Source organism: Balaenoptera ricei, chromosome 12, assembly GCF_028023285.1.
Source record: "Balaenoptera ricei isolate mBalRic1 chromosome 12, mBalRic1.hap2, whole genome shotgun sequence".
Lineage (NCBI taxonomy): Eukaryota > Metazoa > Chordata > Mammalia > Artiodactyla > Balaenopteridae > Balaenoptera > Balaenoptera ricei.
Window position 1 is genome coordinate 8,956,700 of NC_082650.1, and position 14,553 is coordinate 8,971,252.

At 47.1% G+C, this 14,553-nt stretch overlaps 1 protein-coding gene across 5 annotated transcripts in view; it reads right to left on the reverse strand.

Moving 5' to 3' along the window:
* SYTL3 (synaptotagmin like 3) overlaps positions 1-14,553 on the reverse strand; it is an 81,342-nt gene that overhangs the window by 23,611 nt on the left and 43,178 nt on the right. For 3 of the 5 annotated variants that reach the window (XM_059941868.1, XM_059941869.1, XM_059941873.1), the window contains 5 exons: positions 13,227-13,278; positions 12,124-12,193; positions 10,474-10,552; positions 8,980-9,104; positions 4,877-4,999 (listed from right to left, as the gene is read on the reverse strand). In XM_059941868.1, the coding sequence (XP_059797851.1) occupies positions 4,877-4,999; positions 8,980-9,104; positions 10,474-10,552; positions 12,124-12,193; positions 13,227-13,278 (449 nt within the window). The remainder of the gene's footprint in view (positions 1-4,876; positions 5,000-8,979; positions 9,105-10,473; positions 10,553-12,123; positions 12,194-13,226; positions 13,279-14,553) is intronic. The other 2 variants (XM_059941871.1, XM_059941872.1) reach the window with 2 other exon arrangements.

A 14,553-nucleotide genomic window follows, 5' to 3' on the forward strand; every position in this document is an offset into this window, starting at 1 on the left:
GCCCAGCCATGTGCAAGGAACTCCGATGTGTAGGCCCGGCATGTGGTCACTTGGCCAGTCACAGTGTCTTCACTGCCAGGGAGAATGTCAACTGCATGAAAACATGGATATAAATGCATTCCTTTTTAGTTTTTTTAAAAAACAAAAGCGAAGGCAAAATGGAAACTCAGACAGGAACTCTAATGATTTTTCCCCCCCCAGGGAATCGCTAAAAATTTACCACTCTACCAAGTTCTAGCTCCTAATGACTGGAGGGTTTTTTTTGGGTTTTTTTGTATGTCTTTTTTTTTAAAAACACAAATTGGGGTTTTTCTTCTCACAAACATTACATGTTTATGGAGAAAATACAGAAAACAGATAAGACCAAAAAATATTTAATAAAAAAGTATAAGCCCACCATTCTCAACCTTTTGGTATATAATCCTTTCAGTTGTTTTACAGTGTCTACAGTATAATCATTTTGTTTTTATAAATATGGGCTACTATATACTATTTTGTAACTTGATATCTTTGTATATCAATATCTATTTTCCACATTAATATTCTTTAACCACATTATTTTTAATAGTTGCAAGGTATTCCTCTGAATAAATGTACCATAATTTATTTAACCATTGCCCTATTTTAGACATTTTTGGCTATTTTCAATGTTTCAAAATTTAAAAAGATTATAAACAATGCTGTCTTTGACATCCACATATACACAGTTTTGGCAACATTCATGATGATTCTTAAAGAATATTTCCTGTAACTAAAATATTTGGATTGAAAAGAACATGCATTTTAAAGCCTTTGATGTATATCGCCGGTTGCGTTCCAGTTCACCCCAGCAGTTCACATGAACACCTGCCTCTCCCACATGCTGGCCAACAGTAAGCTGTGCACTTTTTTTGTCTTAAGATGTGTTGTTGTTTTTTTTTGATGTGGACCTTTTTTTTTTTTAAGTCTTTATTGAATTTGTTACAATATTTCTTCTGTTTTATGTTTTGGTTTTTTGGCCATGAGGCATGTGGGAGCTTAGTTCCCCGACCAGGGATGGAACCTGCACCCCCTGCATTGGAAGGTGAAGTCTTAACCACTGGACCGCCAAGGAAGTCCCTGTGTCACTTTTTAAATTTGCTAAAATGGTCCCCAAATAGCACTTGCTTTAATTTCGTACTGATTTAACTACTCAGGAAGTTGAGTGTTTCCCCTATTTATTGCCCATTTGTATTTCTACTTTTGTAATAAGCAGAGACTTAATAAGCTTTTTCTAGCACCAACTTCCTGTTTCTCAGAGAATATAAATGTCTCTCCGAAGGGGAGGCAACATCTTTGGGCAAGAAACAAAACGTATTTGCTTTGTGGGAGTTTAGTTTCCTTAAACAAACACTGCTTCAGACTAAGGGGAACAGGTTCGGATTGAATATGTAATAATTCAATCTCATGATGATAAATGTTCAGGGCACAAATTGGAGAAGAGTTTAGACGAAAGGGAGTTGAGAGAGCCAGGCTGAATTTGCACGATAGTTTGGAGGTCCTTCCCTAAGAAACAGTCTGAGTAAGATGCATACACTCGCCACATCCTCTTACCCGGGCATCCTTCCCGACGACTCTGAAAGATCTTCTAGGTGTGGATCAGCCCCAAGTGAGCAAAGCCGAACCAGGGTGTGGGAGGCAGTTTAAGAGTTCAACAACTCCCCTGGGATAAGACAAAAGACCTGGGCTTTGACTCACAGTCAGAGTTCTGCAGTGACCGCGTGACCTTAGCAAGTTACGTAACCTCCATGAGCCTCAGTTTTCCCATTTGTGAAATGGGATAATAGCATTTATTATTATCCCATTTCCATGGACAAGATCGTTGTGAGAATGATGGGGAGGCGAAGCTCCTAGCTCTGTAGTTAGCACACAGTAGGCTTTCAATAATAGCTCTGATACGAATGAATCCAACCATGTCACAAATATTTACTGAGTGCCATTGAAGTGTCAGGCACCGCTCTGGGCACCTGGGTACTACAACAAATGATAAACCACAGGTAAGCTAATTATATAGCTGTAGAAGGTGATAAGAACGCAGATGAACAGACAGCAGGTGAAGGCAAGGCAAGGCAAGGCAAGGCAAGGCGGGGGTAGACCTCCTGAGAAGGTGACTTTGGAGCAGACCTGAAGGGAGGGAGTGCGTGAGCTTGGTGCCTGGGAGAGGGAACAGCCCCAGGAATGCCCGGGGCAGGCGTGAGTCTGGCTGCTCTAGGGCCAGTGGCTGCTGAGTGGAATGAGCGAGGGGGCAGGTGTGGGATGGTGCACAGCTCGGGTAGGCCCTACGGAGCACTGCGGGGTGGACCCTAGCCCCGGCCCCTGCCGCTGCATTGGTTTCTGGGCCTTGAAGGAGCTCAGAGGCCAGTCCAGCGGACCGTGGACAGTGTGGGCTCCCTGGGAAGGAGGGTTTAGCCTCGTCCTCCTGGATCAGCCTTGTAAAGGCTCAAGCTAGCTGGAGTCCTTGGAGCCCGTATGTTACCTGGGGTGGAAGCAAACCTCCCCATGGATCTCGGAAAAGCTCCCAGAGGCCACTCCCATGCGTCCCCTGTCTGTACCCACCACGGGGTTCAACCCTAGGAGAGAATGTTCTGGAGCCGCCCTTGTTTACCTCACCCTCGGGGAAGCATTTCCTCAGTGCTTTCACCTTTCTCACCTCTCCTCCAGTATAAACACCACCTAGGAAGGTGCTGAGCCGTCCTCCAACACCAGCTCTCCGAGGTACCCTGGCAGGACCACCCCAGACTCTCACGACCTTAGGGCATCCAAGAAGCGGAGGGTAACTCCGTCTGGCTCTGCTAGGACCGCTGTGCGACCCAGGACAGGAGGCTGCCCTCAGCACGAGTTGCGAAGGGCCCGCAAGAGGAGCTGTGTGAACTGAACAGCTACTGCCTTGGACAGCACAGCCCTGGACTGTTAAAGAATCCTTAACAAACGCCATACTTTACTCGGGTTTGAAATTGCCAGGGCTCAACCTGTGTGTTTCTGAAACCTCACCGTGCATATGAATCTCCTAGGGCTCTTGTTAAGTTGTAGGTTCGGACACCAGCAGGCCTGTGGTTAAGGCTAGAGATTCTGGTTTCTGACAAGCACCCAGGTGGCGCCAGCACTGCTGGGTCCCACATTTTGAGTAGTGAGTGTGCAGAGCAGGGGTCTTCGTGGAGGCAGGACCACCCACAGGAGACAGTGGTTGGAGCCAACAGATGGGTTGGAGCTGCTGGCATTTAGTGGATTGAATCAAGGATGTTAGCTATTCTTCAAGGTCTAGCCAGCTTCTGCCATGACTTTTGAATATTCGACTGGACATTCATGGAGATGGGTGAAGTTTGTCTGACATCAACACCATGTTCCACTAAAACACAACAACCCCAAGAAACAGAGAGGTTAAAGTACTAGCTCTGGACCACACTCCTTGCCACTAAAGGAGCTGGAAGGTGAACCAAGACGTTGGTTTCTAGAAGCTGAGTTCTTAACCACTGTCTTACGCCACGGAATGTGAGCATTCATTTGATTCCCAAAGCAATCCAATGAAATAAAAAGAACAACTTTTCAGACTTCCCTGGCGGTCCAGTGGCTAAGGCTCCGTGCATCTAATGCAGGGGGCGCGGGTTCGATCCCTGGTCCGGGAACTAAGATCCCACATGCTGTGCGGTATGGCCAAAAAAAAAAGAACAACTTTGATACCATCTCCTTGATGAGGACTCTGAAGTTTAGGGAGTCTTTATGATTGCTTAAGATCATTGAATAAGGGACCTCCCTGGTGGCACAGTGGATAAGACTCTGCACTCCCAATGCAGGGGGCCCGGGTTCGATCCTTGGTCAGGGAACTAGATCCCACATGCATGCCGCAACTAAGAGTTCTCACGCCATAAGTGAGGAACCCGCCTGCCGCAACTAAGACCCAGCACAACCAAATAAATTAATTAATTAAAAAAAAAAAAAAGATCATTGAATAAGTTAAAGATCCATGACTGTAATTGAAACCTCACGGCCCCTCACCCAAGGCTCCATCTAACATATCAAGCACATATCACATGTTTAGGCACAGAGTAAACATTCATTCAATGTTTTTGAATAATGAATAAAGTAATAAAAAGGCCTGCCTATGAAGAGACACTACATTTAAAAACACCACAAAGCAATCTCAAAAAAAAAGAAGAGCAAAGTTGGAGGAATTTACTCAACTTCAAGACTTCCTACAAAGCTACAGTAATCATGTCAGTGTGGCCTTGGCATAAGGACAAAGAGGTCAGTGGAGCACAAGAGAGAACCTAGGAAAAGATCCACACTTACATGGTCATTTGACTTTCAACAAAGACACCAAAGTCAATGGAAAAATGAGAGTCCTTTTTTTTTTTTTTTAAATGGTGCTGGAATAACTGTTTATTCATATGGGGAAAAATGAACCTCAATCTGTACCTTACACCATTCACAAAAAGGAATGAGCTGGAGCATGGACCACACATAAAAGCTAAACTTTTATAAAGCTTCTAGAAGAAAACATAGGAGAATATCTTCATGACTTATGGGTAGATAAGACAGAGAAGTAACCATGAAAGAAAAATCTGACGAATCAGACTTCCTCAAAACTAAACACTTCTCATCCAAAGACACCACTACTTATTATTAATTGCTCTCTGTATGAATGAAAATGTTCACAATAAGATGTAAAAAAGAAAACCACCATCAGAGTACAGCAAGGCTTTTCCCAGCTCTCAGTCTAAGTAAAATATCACCTCTGCACTCTATATCACGCTCCAGTTTATCCCACAAGACAACACGGCACTCGTGTTGCCTAACAATCCAATTTGACGTCATGGCAACAACCACATGTCACGTGTCAAGGATATCAGAGAAGACTCACGTGTCTCAAGCCTCCTGAGAATAAAGTGTTGGGCGCTGGACTGGATGAGATAAAAACAGGGCTAGGAGGGCACTTGGGACTCTCCTGATTAAGAGGTTTCAGAATATCTGGGGCGCTGACCTTCTGAAAAAGAAAACACAGAATTAGTATAGTACAGTCTGCATCCCAGTTTGAGTTTGTTCAAATGTGATGACTTCAGCGAGCGTGGCCTGCGTGTCACTAATACGCAAACTTCCGGGTGCTGAGTAAAAGGCCACACCTCCGTTTGGATAAACGCATACACACACACGGGGCCCCAAGGCAGACGTCATCAAGCTTCGGGACATTCATGAACAGTGATGGGTGGGTTACTTATGGATTAGTACAAGTCTTAAAGAAACTGAAGTCCACATTTGACCTTAATAATGACGCAGGCATTTAATCACATGAAATATAGTATTCAGCCTGACAGCCTCTAATGTGCTCATAAAAAAAGGAAAAAAATCAAAATATGTCTCTAAATTTTATAAAAATATTTTTTTAATAGTCGGTACTTCTCCTATAACATGTACATCTTGTGCTTTCTAATATGGTAGCCACTAGGCACATGGGGCTATTTAAATTCCAATCAGTTAAAATCAAATAAAATAAATTCAGCTCCTTGGTTACACTAGACACATATCAAGTGCTCAGTAACCACATGCGGCAGTGGCAGGAAAGTTCTATCGGACAGCGTTAGTACAGAGCAGGGAGGGAAACCTCTTCCTGGTTGAAAAGACAAAGTTTCCAAATCGAGACTTTAGGTTTTGACACTGGGTTGGAAGTAGAACTTGGAAATATAAACAGCTGCACTATGGTCATAAGTTTCACGAATAAAAAGCTAAGACTATTACAGAACAAATGAAAGATGTGATTACCTCTAAATTATTGTTCATGCTCTCTATTTCCAGAACTCAACTCAATTCCATCAGACATTTGTTAAGCAACACTCTATTCAATGTGCCGCTGCTCTATGTCCTGGGAGTGGGAAGAGGAGGAGGAGGAAGGGAGGAAGGAGGAGAAGATGCTTGTCTGCTCTCCAAGGGCTCACTAGCTCATTAGAAATACACACCGTTAAAATGGAAGTACGAGCCAAGTCAACGGGAAAGAGTGGGAGACCTTATGCAGAAGAGGCACCTGGGATGGTCTTCAGTGGGAGTGTGACCTGAGTGGGTGTCAAGGGCTGGCTGGGGAAAGACCCAAAGGTAAGGCATCCCGAGTGGAGGGGCTGTCGTGATGGTCAGGTATGGAGCATGTTCCTAGACCTGCTAGAGGCCAAAGCAACTGCAGAGACGCAAGAGGCCTGGCAGAGACCCGGACACGAGATCACACACGCACAGTGACGCGTGATGCCGTCCAGAGGACAGGTAGCTCGGGGACACTGAAGCATGGGCACAGGGGAGGAGACACAGGGCTGGAGGAGCCGGAGATCCAAAGGGAGGATTTCAGAAATGAAGGTGTTAGAAAAGCTTTTTCATATAGTTCAAAAGCCCGTGTGTTACAACTACTGAAGCCCGCGCGCCTAGAGCCCATGCTCCGCAACAAGAGAAGCCACCGCGATGAGAAGCCCGCGCACCGCCACGAAGAGTAGCCCCTGCTCGCCGCAACTAGAGAAAGCCCGCGCGCAGCAACGAAGACCCAACGCAGCCAAAAATAAATAAATAATTTATTTTAAAAGTATTTAAAAAAATAAAGCTGTACTCTTTATACTCCAACCCTATAATTATTTAGCATTTATAGATCATGCCATGATTACTGAGTACTTTATAAACATTTGGCTAAATTTCTCTTTAAAACAGCCATATCCTCAAGTGGGGAGAGAGAATGCCTACAAAACGTCACGAGCGTGTCCTGCCAGGAGTGTGGCGGGCAAGTGGACACACACTGGACAGAGGGTCTACACAGTGGAGGCTCTCTAGCCACGGCCCCCCCCCCCAGTTCCTCCTCACTTCTACCCTTGAGCACCACCAGCCCTTCAGAGAACCCTGCACTCGTCCGGCAGGCCCATCCCCCTGCACTGCAGCCCGTGACGGTGATGCCACAGATGCCATGTTACGTCAGCTCCAGAACGTCCGGAGCTATGCCTACAGATACTTGGGATGCCCCAGCATGTGGCACATGACACCAGAAGTGGGAACCGTGCCAGTCTGCAAGCATTGCTGGCGTCTCTTGGCAGGCGTTACAGGAATGGTCCCTGGAGCAGGCCCCACCTGGCCCTGCCACCCTGACCACACTCCCTCTGGGTCATCTCTCGGCCCCACAATCCTCATCTTTCATGGGACAGTAACAGCACAGACCTCACAGGCTTGTTTAAGGATTAAAAAAGTTAATTTGTCCTCCTATGTGGGGCACATAACGAAGAGGTTAAGAGTTTAGAATCGTACGAACCTGGGTTCTGTTCCTAGCTCCACCTTTTACAAGCTACTGCTATGAGACAAGGTGGGTAACCTCTCACTAAAACTCAGGTTCTAGATCTTTACCATGGGAGTAACAATATCTTTCTCAGGAATTTTAAGAATGAAATGTAATAAAGTAGGTAACAAACACTCCATCATGCCCAGAACACAGTGTCACCTAAACGCACACTGACCCTCTCCTCCATCCACTGATTCAGGGACAGCAGGTAGGGTGGTGGAGACGGCAGGAACCCACACGTGTTTGCACCTGAGGGTCTCAAAGACCTTCCGTACACACATGGCGCACTCTCCAGGCCCTGCCCTTACAGTGAGGTCCCAGGACCGCGGCAGCATTGCCTGCTCACTGGCGAGTGCCTTAGAAACACACCTGAGATCCTGCGTCTCATGCCCACCCCAGATCTACTGACTCGGAATCTGTATTTCAACAAGCTCCCCAAGTGACTCACATACACATTAAAGTGGAGAATCACTGCTCCAGAGTTCGGCCTCCAAACTAAGACTGCCCACCATTTCTGGTTATGTCACCAGGTCCATGTGACAATCTCCCTAAGCCTCAGTTTCTCTAAGTGTAAACAGGGTCACATGCACTACCACCTCGAGGGGTGGTGTGAGGGTAAAAAGAGAGTTCAGGTAAAGCTTTCAGCAAGAGCCTGGCACATAGTAACAAGTGCTGGCAATTTAGGTTTATATTCAGATAACTTAGGTAGCAGTTTAGCTGTTATGTTATCTCAGGGCATCTTTACAAGATCACTGTGCTGCTCTGGGCAGAACAGGTATTATCACCTTCATTCCCCGGGGAGGCGGGGGCAGGGGGCATTCGGAGGCTCAGGGAGTTCAAGTGATGTGATGTGGATGGAGGCTGGATTTAGCATCTTGAGAGTATGTGGAAGTCCCAGCAGGAGACTAAGGCTGTGCTCACCCCCTCGCCTACAGAACAGTCTGTCTGGGGACATCCTGAACAGAGCCCACTGCTGCAGAGAAGGGCACTTGTCCTGCCCAGCTAACCAAAGCTGCAAACAGTCAGGTGCTGGCGTCTGCCACAGCCAGGTCACCTCAGCTGGACCAGAACCCAGGTTTTCTGACCCTAAAGTCCGCTTGCCCTCACACTCCAGTGCATCTGCCTCTGGCTCGGTCAATCCTGGTGGAAAGAGAAATTCTTTCCCTAAAGGCCTTTATTAGGTGAGATCTCTTACAGTTTAGGTACCTGGAGAGTCTCCCTCAGGATCACACCTGAACATGCAGCGTTTATGGTTTCAATAGTTTCAATCAGAGATCGGGACAGATTTTAACCAGAGGTTGTTGGAAGCAGGACATAGGACAGAACGAGAGTATCCACAGACCAGGAATAACTGGGCACGTTGCAGGCCTGCAGGTGAGCCTTTGCCTTTGGTGTGGCCTTGAAGCCAGCAGGGAGCTTTGGGAGTCACGTGGAAGCCCTAGGTGCTTAGAATGAGGTGGAAGCCTTTCCCTGTTCTGAACCACTTTCCAAATTCAATAAAATTGAATTTTAACCCTCATTTGGCCTGTACCCGCACCCCAGCCAATGGACGGGTTTATAAGTACGTTTTTCAGACTGCTTGATGGTTAACTATGAAGTAAAAGGACGAAGAAATCTATGGAGAAAACGGGGAGAAGGGTGATCTTGGGGCGGCCGGAGGCCTGGGATACCCGGGTGGTGACGTTGACCGCGGTGTCGGACTGGCTCCTCCTCTCCGACCGGCCCTCGCACTGCCTGGGACCCACAGCTGGGCGTTGCTTGTCAGAGGTCATGTCATTCTGCGACTTGGAGAGTTCTAGAAAATCAATACAAGGATGACAGGTGGGAGTGCGCAGCTTTGCCAGGACCTGGGGAACCCCTCCTCCGGGATTCCTGCACCCCGAGCTCTGGGGCCAGGAGGAGACTCCCCGACACCGCGCTGGACCCGGGGCACCTGCACAGGACTGAAGGGCTGGATCCTGAACGTGGGTGACTGTGTGTCCCCACGTCTCTGCAGGCGGAGCCACCGTCAGGGCGGGGTTCAAGGGCGACCTCCCGACCCAGGTTACTCTGCATTTAGGGCATACGTCCCGAGTGTCCGGTTGCCCAAATGCAAAGAAGGCAGCCGAACGAACCAGCTGGTTTTTTTAGGGGTTCCTTACAAAGATTGTATAACTGGATACCACATCTTGAGGTGAAAGCAAAACTTGGGGTATCCTTATAACCATTTCGGAAAGCAAACCCTGAAAAGATGACTTAAAATTTTTTTTTGCAGTATAATAGTCTAGAATAAAGATGAGTGAAGGGAAGAGGAAGGACCCACACACGGTGAGAGCCTCTCAACGGTCAGTGCGTCCTTTAAAAAGAGCTTCCTTTTCCCATGAGATCCTTGTCTCCATCTTGAAACTACCTTTAGAGTAGCGCCGTCCAACAGGGAGATAACACAGCTCACATATGTCATTTTAAATATTCTAGTAACCTCACTTTAAAAACTAAAAAGAAACAGGTAAAATTAATTTTAATACTATATTTCATTTAATGCAAAATATCCAATGTATTGTGAAAATATATAATCGATATTAAAAGTATTAATGAAAAATGTCACTCTTTTTTCGACACTAAGTCTCTGGAATTCAATGTGTATTTCACTCCGGCCACATCTCAAGAGCCACGTGTGGTCAGAGGCTACCACATAGGACGGCGCAACTCCAGAGCACCCCTCTGTCTTCTGATCCACCGTGAATCCTCACGCTTTGCTATTTATTACGATCTCCTGCAGGCACTGAGCAGGGGTAAGGCTGTGGATCATCTCTTTTTCTCTAGAGAAGATCCTGCACATGTCCCGCCAAAGCACCCGGGTATTCATCTTTTCCCCCAGGATGTGTCAGAGCCTCTCCTCTCCGAGAGCAGTGCCAACCACGCTGTTCTCAAGTCTACTGTCTGGAATCTTTGGGGCATCCTTCTACACCAGGCAGCTAGAAAGGTCCCAACACACACCAGCCCCTCAGAGCCGTCGCTGGTGCAAATACAGGTGGAGGGGTGAAGGGCCCAGGGCTGTGGCTTTCCCCAGGAGCCAGAGACAGAGAGTGGCCCTTTCCCAGCCAAGGTCACCGGCCAGGCCTTGGCCAGTGGGAACGGCTGGCCTGGACGGTGGTAGAAGAACCCCTGGAGAAGCATCCACTTACTTTTCATGTGGGTGGTAACAGACAGAAACAAATTTTCCACAGACTTATTAAATCCTTTAAACTGACCAAGCTCCTGGAACTAAAACAGAGACAGAAGGAGAGAGAATGAGAGTTATGTCTGATGACCTGTGTTTGCCCTGGCAGCCCCCAGGCCGCCAACCCCCAAACCCTGGCACGTGTGGGCGAGGGTGGGTGTGCATTCTCGGGTTGTGTGCAGACGTGCGTGTGTGTGTCTGGGGCAGAGGGCACCGTCCTCTATTTACTCAGCTTTCTCTCCTCTGAGTTCTGACACCTGCATTAAAGGCAGGGGCATCACCATGGGGTTGTTGACAAGATAGCAACTACCTCACAGAAATAACAGCTGACACTTCATGGGCTCAAAGACTGCACCAAGTAAAATCCTGCTTCTTTAGCCTCTTTCTCTTAGGACCCCACCCCAGCTCTGCACAGAAGGGACGCCAATACAGGCAGAATGCACGTGACACAAGGGCTGAAGGTGGTACCAGGGACAAGGTAAGCAGACTGGAGCCAAGGGTTAGTTCCATCTCCCAAAACAGAAGAGAGAAGAAAAAGGAAGAGAAACAACAGAAATGGGATCCCTCCCCTCTGCGAGTCTCATCCACCCATCCATTCATCCGTCCACCCACCCACCATCCATCCACCCACCCACGCACCCACCCACCATCCATCCACCCACCCACGCACCCACCCACCATCCATCCACCCATCCAACCCAGGAATATGTCTTGAGCACATCTGTGCTTGAGTAACTTCAGAGCACTTAAAATCTCTCTCTAGGAGAAAGTAGAGCAGAATTTTGAAGGTCACTCCGGTGTCTCAGTTTGAAATTGAAAAAAGAATGTATATATTTTCTCTCTCTCACCAGCAGACATGTATATCCTCCTTTGTACAGATATAGTTACTCCCCTTAATACACAGAGTAATAACAATGAAAATAATCAAGACCATGTGTTTCCATGGCACTTTACAGTTTCCAAGTACCAGCAGAGACGTTATTTTGTTAATTTCTCACACCAGCCACTGGGAGGCGAACCAGATGAGAATTATTTCCACCTCCCAGGTGGGAGCCCAGGTAAGTGCCCCATGATCACACAGCTAACTTCCTTGGAAGGAAACAGTCCTGGTCTCCTTTATGTTAGCGCCTACAAACCCTCAAAGACACACACGCACATTTCCACAGATACTCCCAGGCCTGCGAATCACACACCTGTGCGTCAACCTGTATTTCCTTTCCACCCCCAGAGACCCCTGACACACGGCAGCCCATCCAGAACCCCACGCTCAGGGGCACAGTTAGGGGAGAGAACCAACAAAATGACAAGAGTAAATAGATGGGGATGTGGGGTGCAGGCGAGGACATGGGGTACAGGCAGGAGATGCGTCCACTGACGGTGCGGGGGACGGGGGGATGGTGCCACGGCCCCCAGAGCGTGACGGAAGTGCAGACACCAGGCAGGGCCCAGCACCCCTCAGCCTCCGATCGGGACCCCCATTCTCTCCTTGACTTATGACCCACTCCAGCCACAGCTGGATCCCTTTGCCATGAGGCTAAAGCTCGCAGGTCCCCTCTCTTCCCCTGCTTCTCTCCCATTTCCCCTCCCCAGGAGGCACACAGAACAGGCACGTTACCCTGCCAGGGCTGCCGCTGCACCAGCTTTCACTGAGAGGGGGTGGAGTAGGAGGAACCACGGAAATTTTGCTGCCCAGGAAAAATACAAGGGTAAGAAAGGAGTTATGAGTCTTAAAATATTAGTCTTAGAAATACACAACATTTGTATTTAACCTATAATTCAAGTTCTCTGCCTTTTTTTTTTTTTTAAACACTGCCTCACTTTTCAGAAGAGGGGTCAGCAGCCTGCCTGGATCTGCTCTGCACAGGGCCTGATCCCCTGGGGGCTGGGTGTGGGAAATGGGCGTCATGTGGTCTAAGGTCTGGGCATTGCACTCCATCTGTGTGTTGCAGAATAGCTGGGGTGCTCGGGACCGGCTCCGTGGCCCGGCTGCTCTGGAATCCGGACTCCGCACGGGTGCGCCGTGTGGCCCTGAGCTTCCTCTCAGTGAACACCACGCAGCAGAATGCCCCAAATGTCATGGATGTAAAAACTGACCACAAGAGCAATTAGAAGTTTGTGCTAAAAGAAGTGGGGGGGTGGGGGGATGGAGTAATAAAATGAAAAAGTCCTGAGATTGGAAAATCTCACCATGAGCAAAAAAAAAAAAAGCTGCTGGTGGAGAGCTTTCAGTAATACTTTAATAAATTCAGCATAGTCAGGTGTGTGAATTACTGCTAGCTTCAGGATGGCTGGGTATTCAGTCAAGTTACTATCTCTCAGGCCAATATTCAAATCCACCAATGTTTATTCCACAGATGTCTCCAAGGTGTCAAGCACTGGGCAAGATGTTGGCGACATGAATGGTTCATAAAAGCAAGTGCTTGGTTTAGAATCTCACTGGACGTGCCATCAAGAACAATATTTAGTTTCCTTACAAGATTTCAGAATTCAAGAAATAAAATGTTTTGTGAGCAAATCCTACGCTAGCTCCTTCTAGCTTTTCACAAGAATCTGGAAACATCTCTGAATCTTTCTCAGGCACTTTATCATCTTTTTTAAAAAAACCTACATTCCAAAGCAGTGACATCTGAAAGTCAAGAGATCTGTAAGTTCTTTCAGCACGTCCTTGGGCTCTAGCCCCTGAGGGCCCAGGACTGCCTGTCCTTTGACAACACTCACCTCAGCTTCTGATAAGATTGCAAGAGCTTTGCTCCAGCTGTCTCGTGCTTGCCTGGAAGAGATATCAATAAAGGTCATTTATTACTAAGAATATAACTTAGATGATGCAGATACAGGACGTAATAAATTAAAATTATTTTTCTAATATCACATCTGTGATTAAAAAGTAGGAGACCATTTTGGGGTGCCAGAGATGCTCTAAAATCAGACTGTAGTGATGTACAACTCCATACATTTACCAAAAACCATGAAATTGTACATTTAAATAGATGAATTTTGTGCTACATAAATTATGTTCCACTAAAGCTGCTGTTACACACACACAGACACACGAGTAAGAGACCATACTTGCTGGAAATGACTGCTCTTATTGAAAGTTGATGCTGGATTAGATTTTTAAATTCTGGATAATTTGAAAACCAGTTCACGCTTCTAAGCTTCCATTTGTCCTTTGGAAACATTTCATAATGGAATGACCACATTCCTTTAAACATTCTTTGTTATGGAGATTGAATTAATCTTTTAAAAAATGTAATCTACTTATTTCTAGTTATAGAGGCTAATAATTTCCTAAATAAGACTCCATCTGATATAGTACTCTTTTTGTTTCAAGGAAAGGGGATTTTATGATGTATTAAGACCCCCAAAATAGAATTCTCCAAGTCCGCAGTTCTGTGAACACCATGTTTCCTGGCCCAACGCAAAGGGAGAGGTCAGCCCACTGTCACCCCAACCCCAGCTGGAGGCCAGAAGCGGATTATGCTGCTCTGGGAAGTTCCCTAGAGGCTCCACAATGCCCAACACAGCCGAGAACCGCCAGACCTGCCATCCTAGGAGGTCAGTGGAGTTCCGGTCTTGTGTGTTCGGAAGGCTTTAATCCATCCCAAAGAAAGACAGGTATTCACGTCTTCTCCGTAAGACAGGAGGAAGGGCGGGGATAATTAAGACAATCAGGAATTACGGGGAGGCCTTTGGGAGGAGGGCATATGGCTCTGATATCAAGTCCAAAACCTTAAAGCCGGGGACAGCTAACCCCTCAGCTGACCTTGAGCTGACACCCACCCCGTCAGGGGTCCTAAATTAGGGGGCTCAGGGAGCACATCGGCCCTGAAATCCTATCTCAGATTTTGAGTCCACCTGCCCATGTGCATTTTTCTGGGGTTCACAATGGCGGTCACCAAATTCTAACAGGAGTCTCTGAGCCATGTCCCTGCCCCACCACAAAATAATTATTTAAGAACAAAGAAGGCCTCACCCGAAGGCTGAGTGCTCAACTAGTAGAACCAGCTCATAATGGGTGAAATCCTGTATCTGTGGGACCCACAGG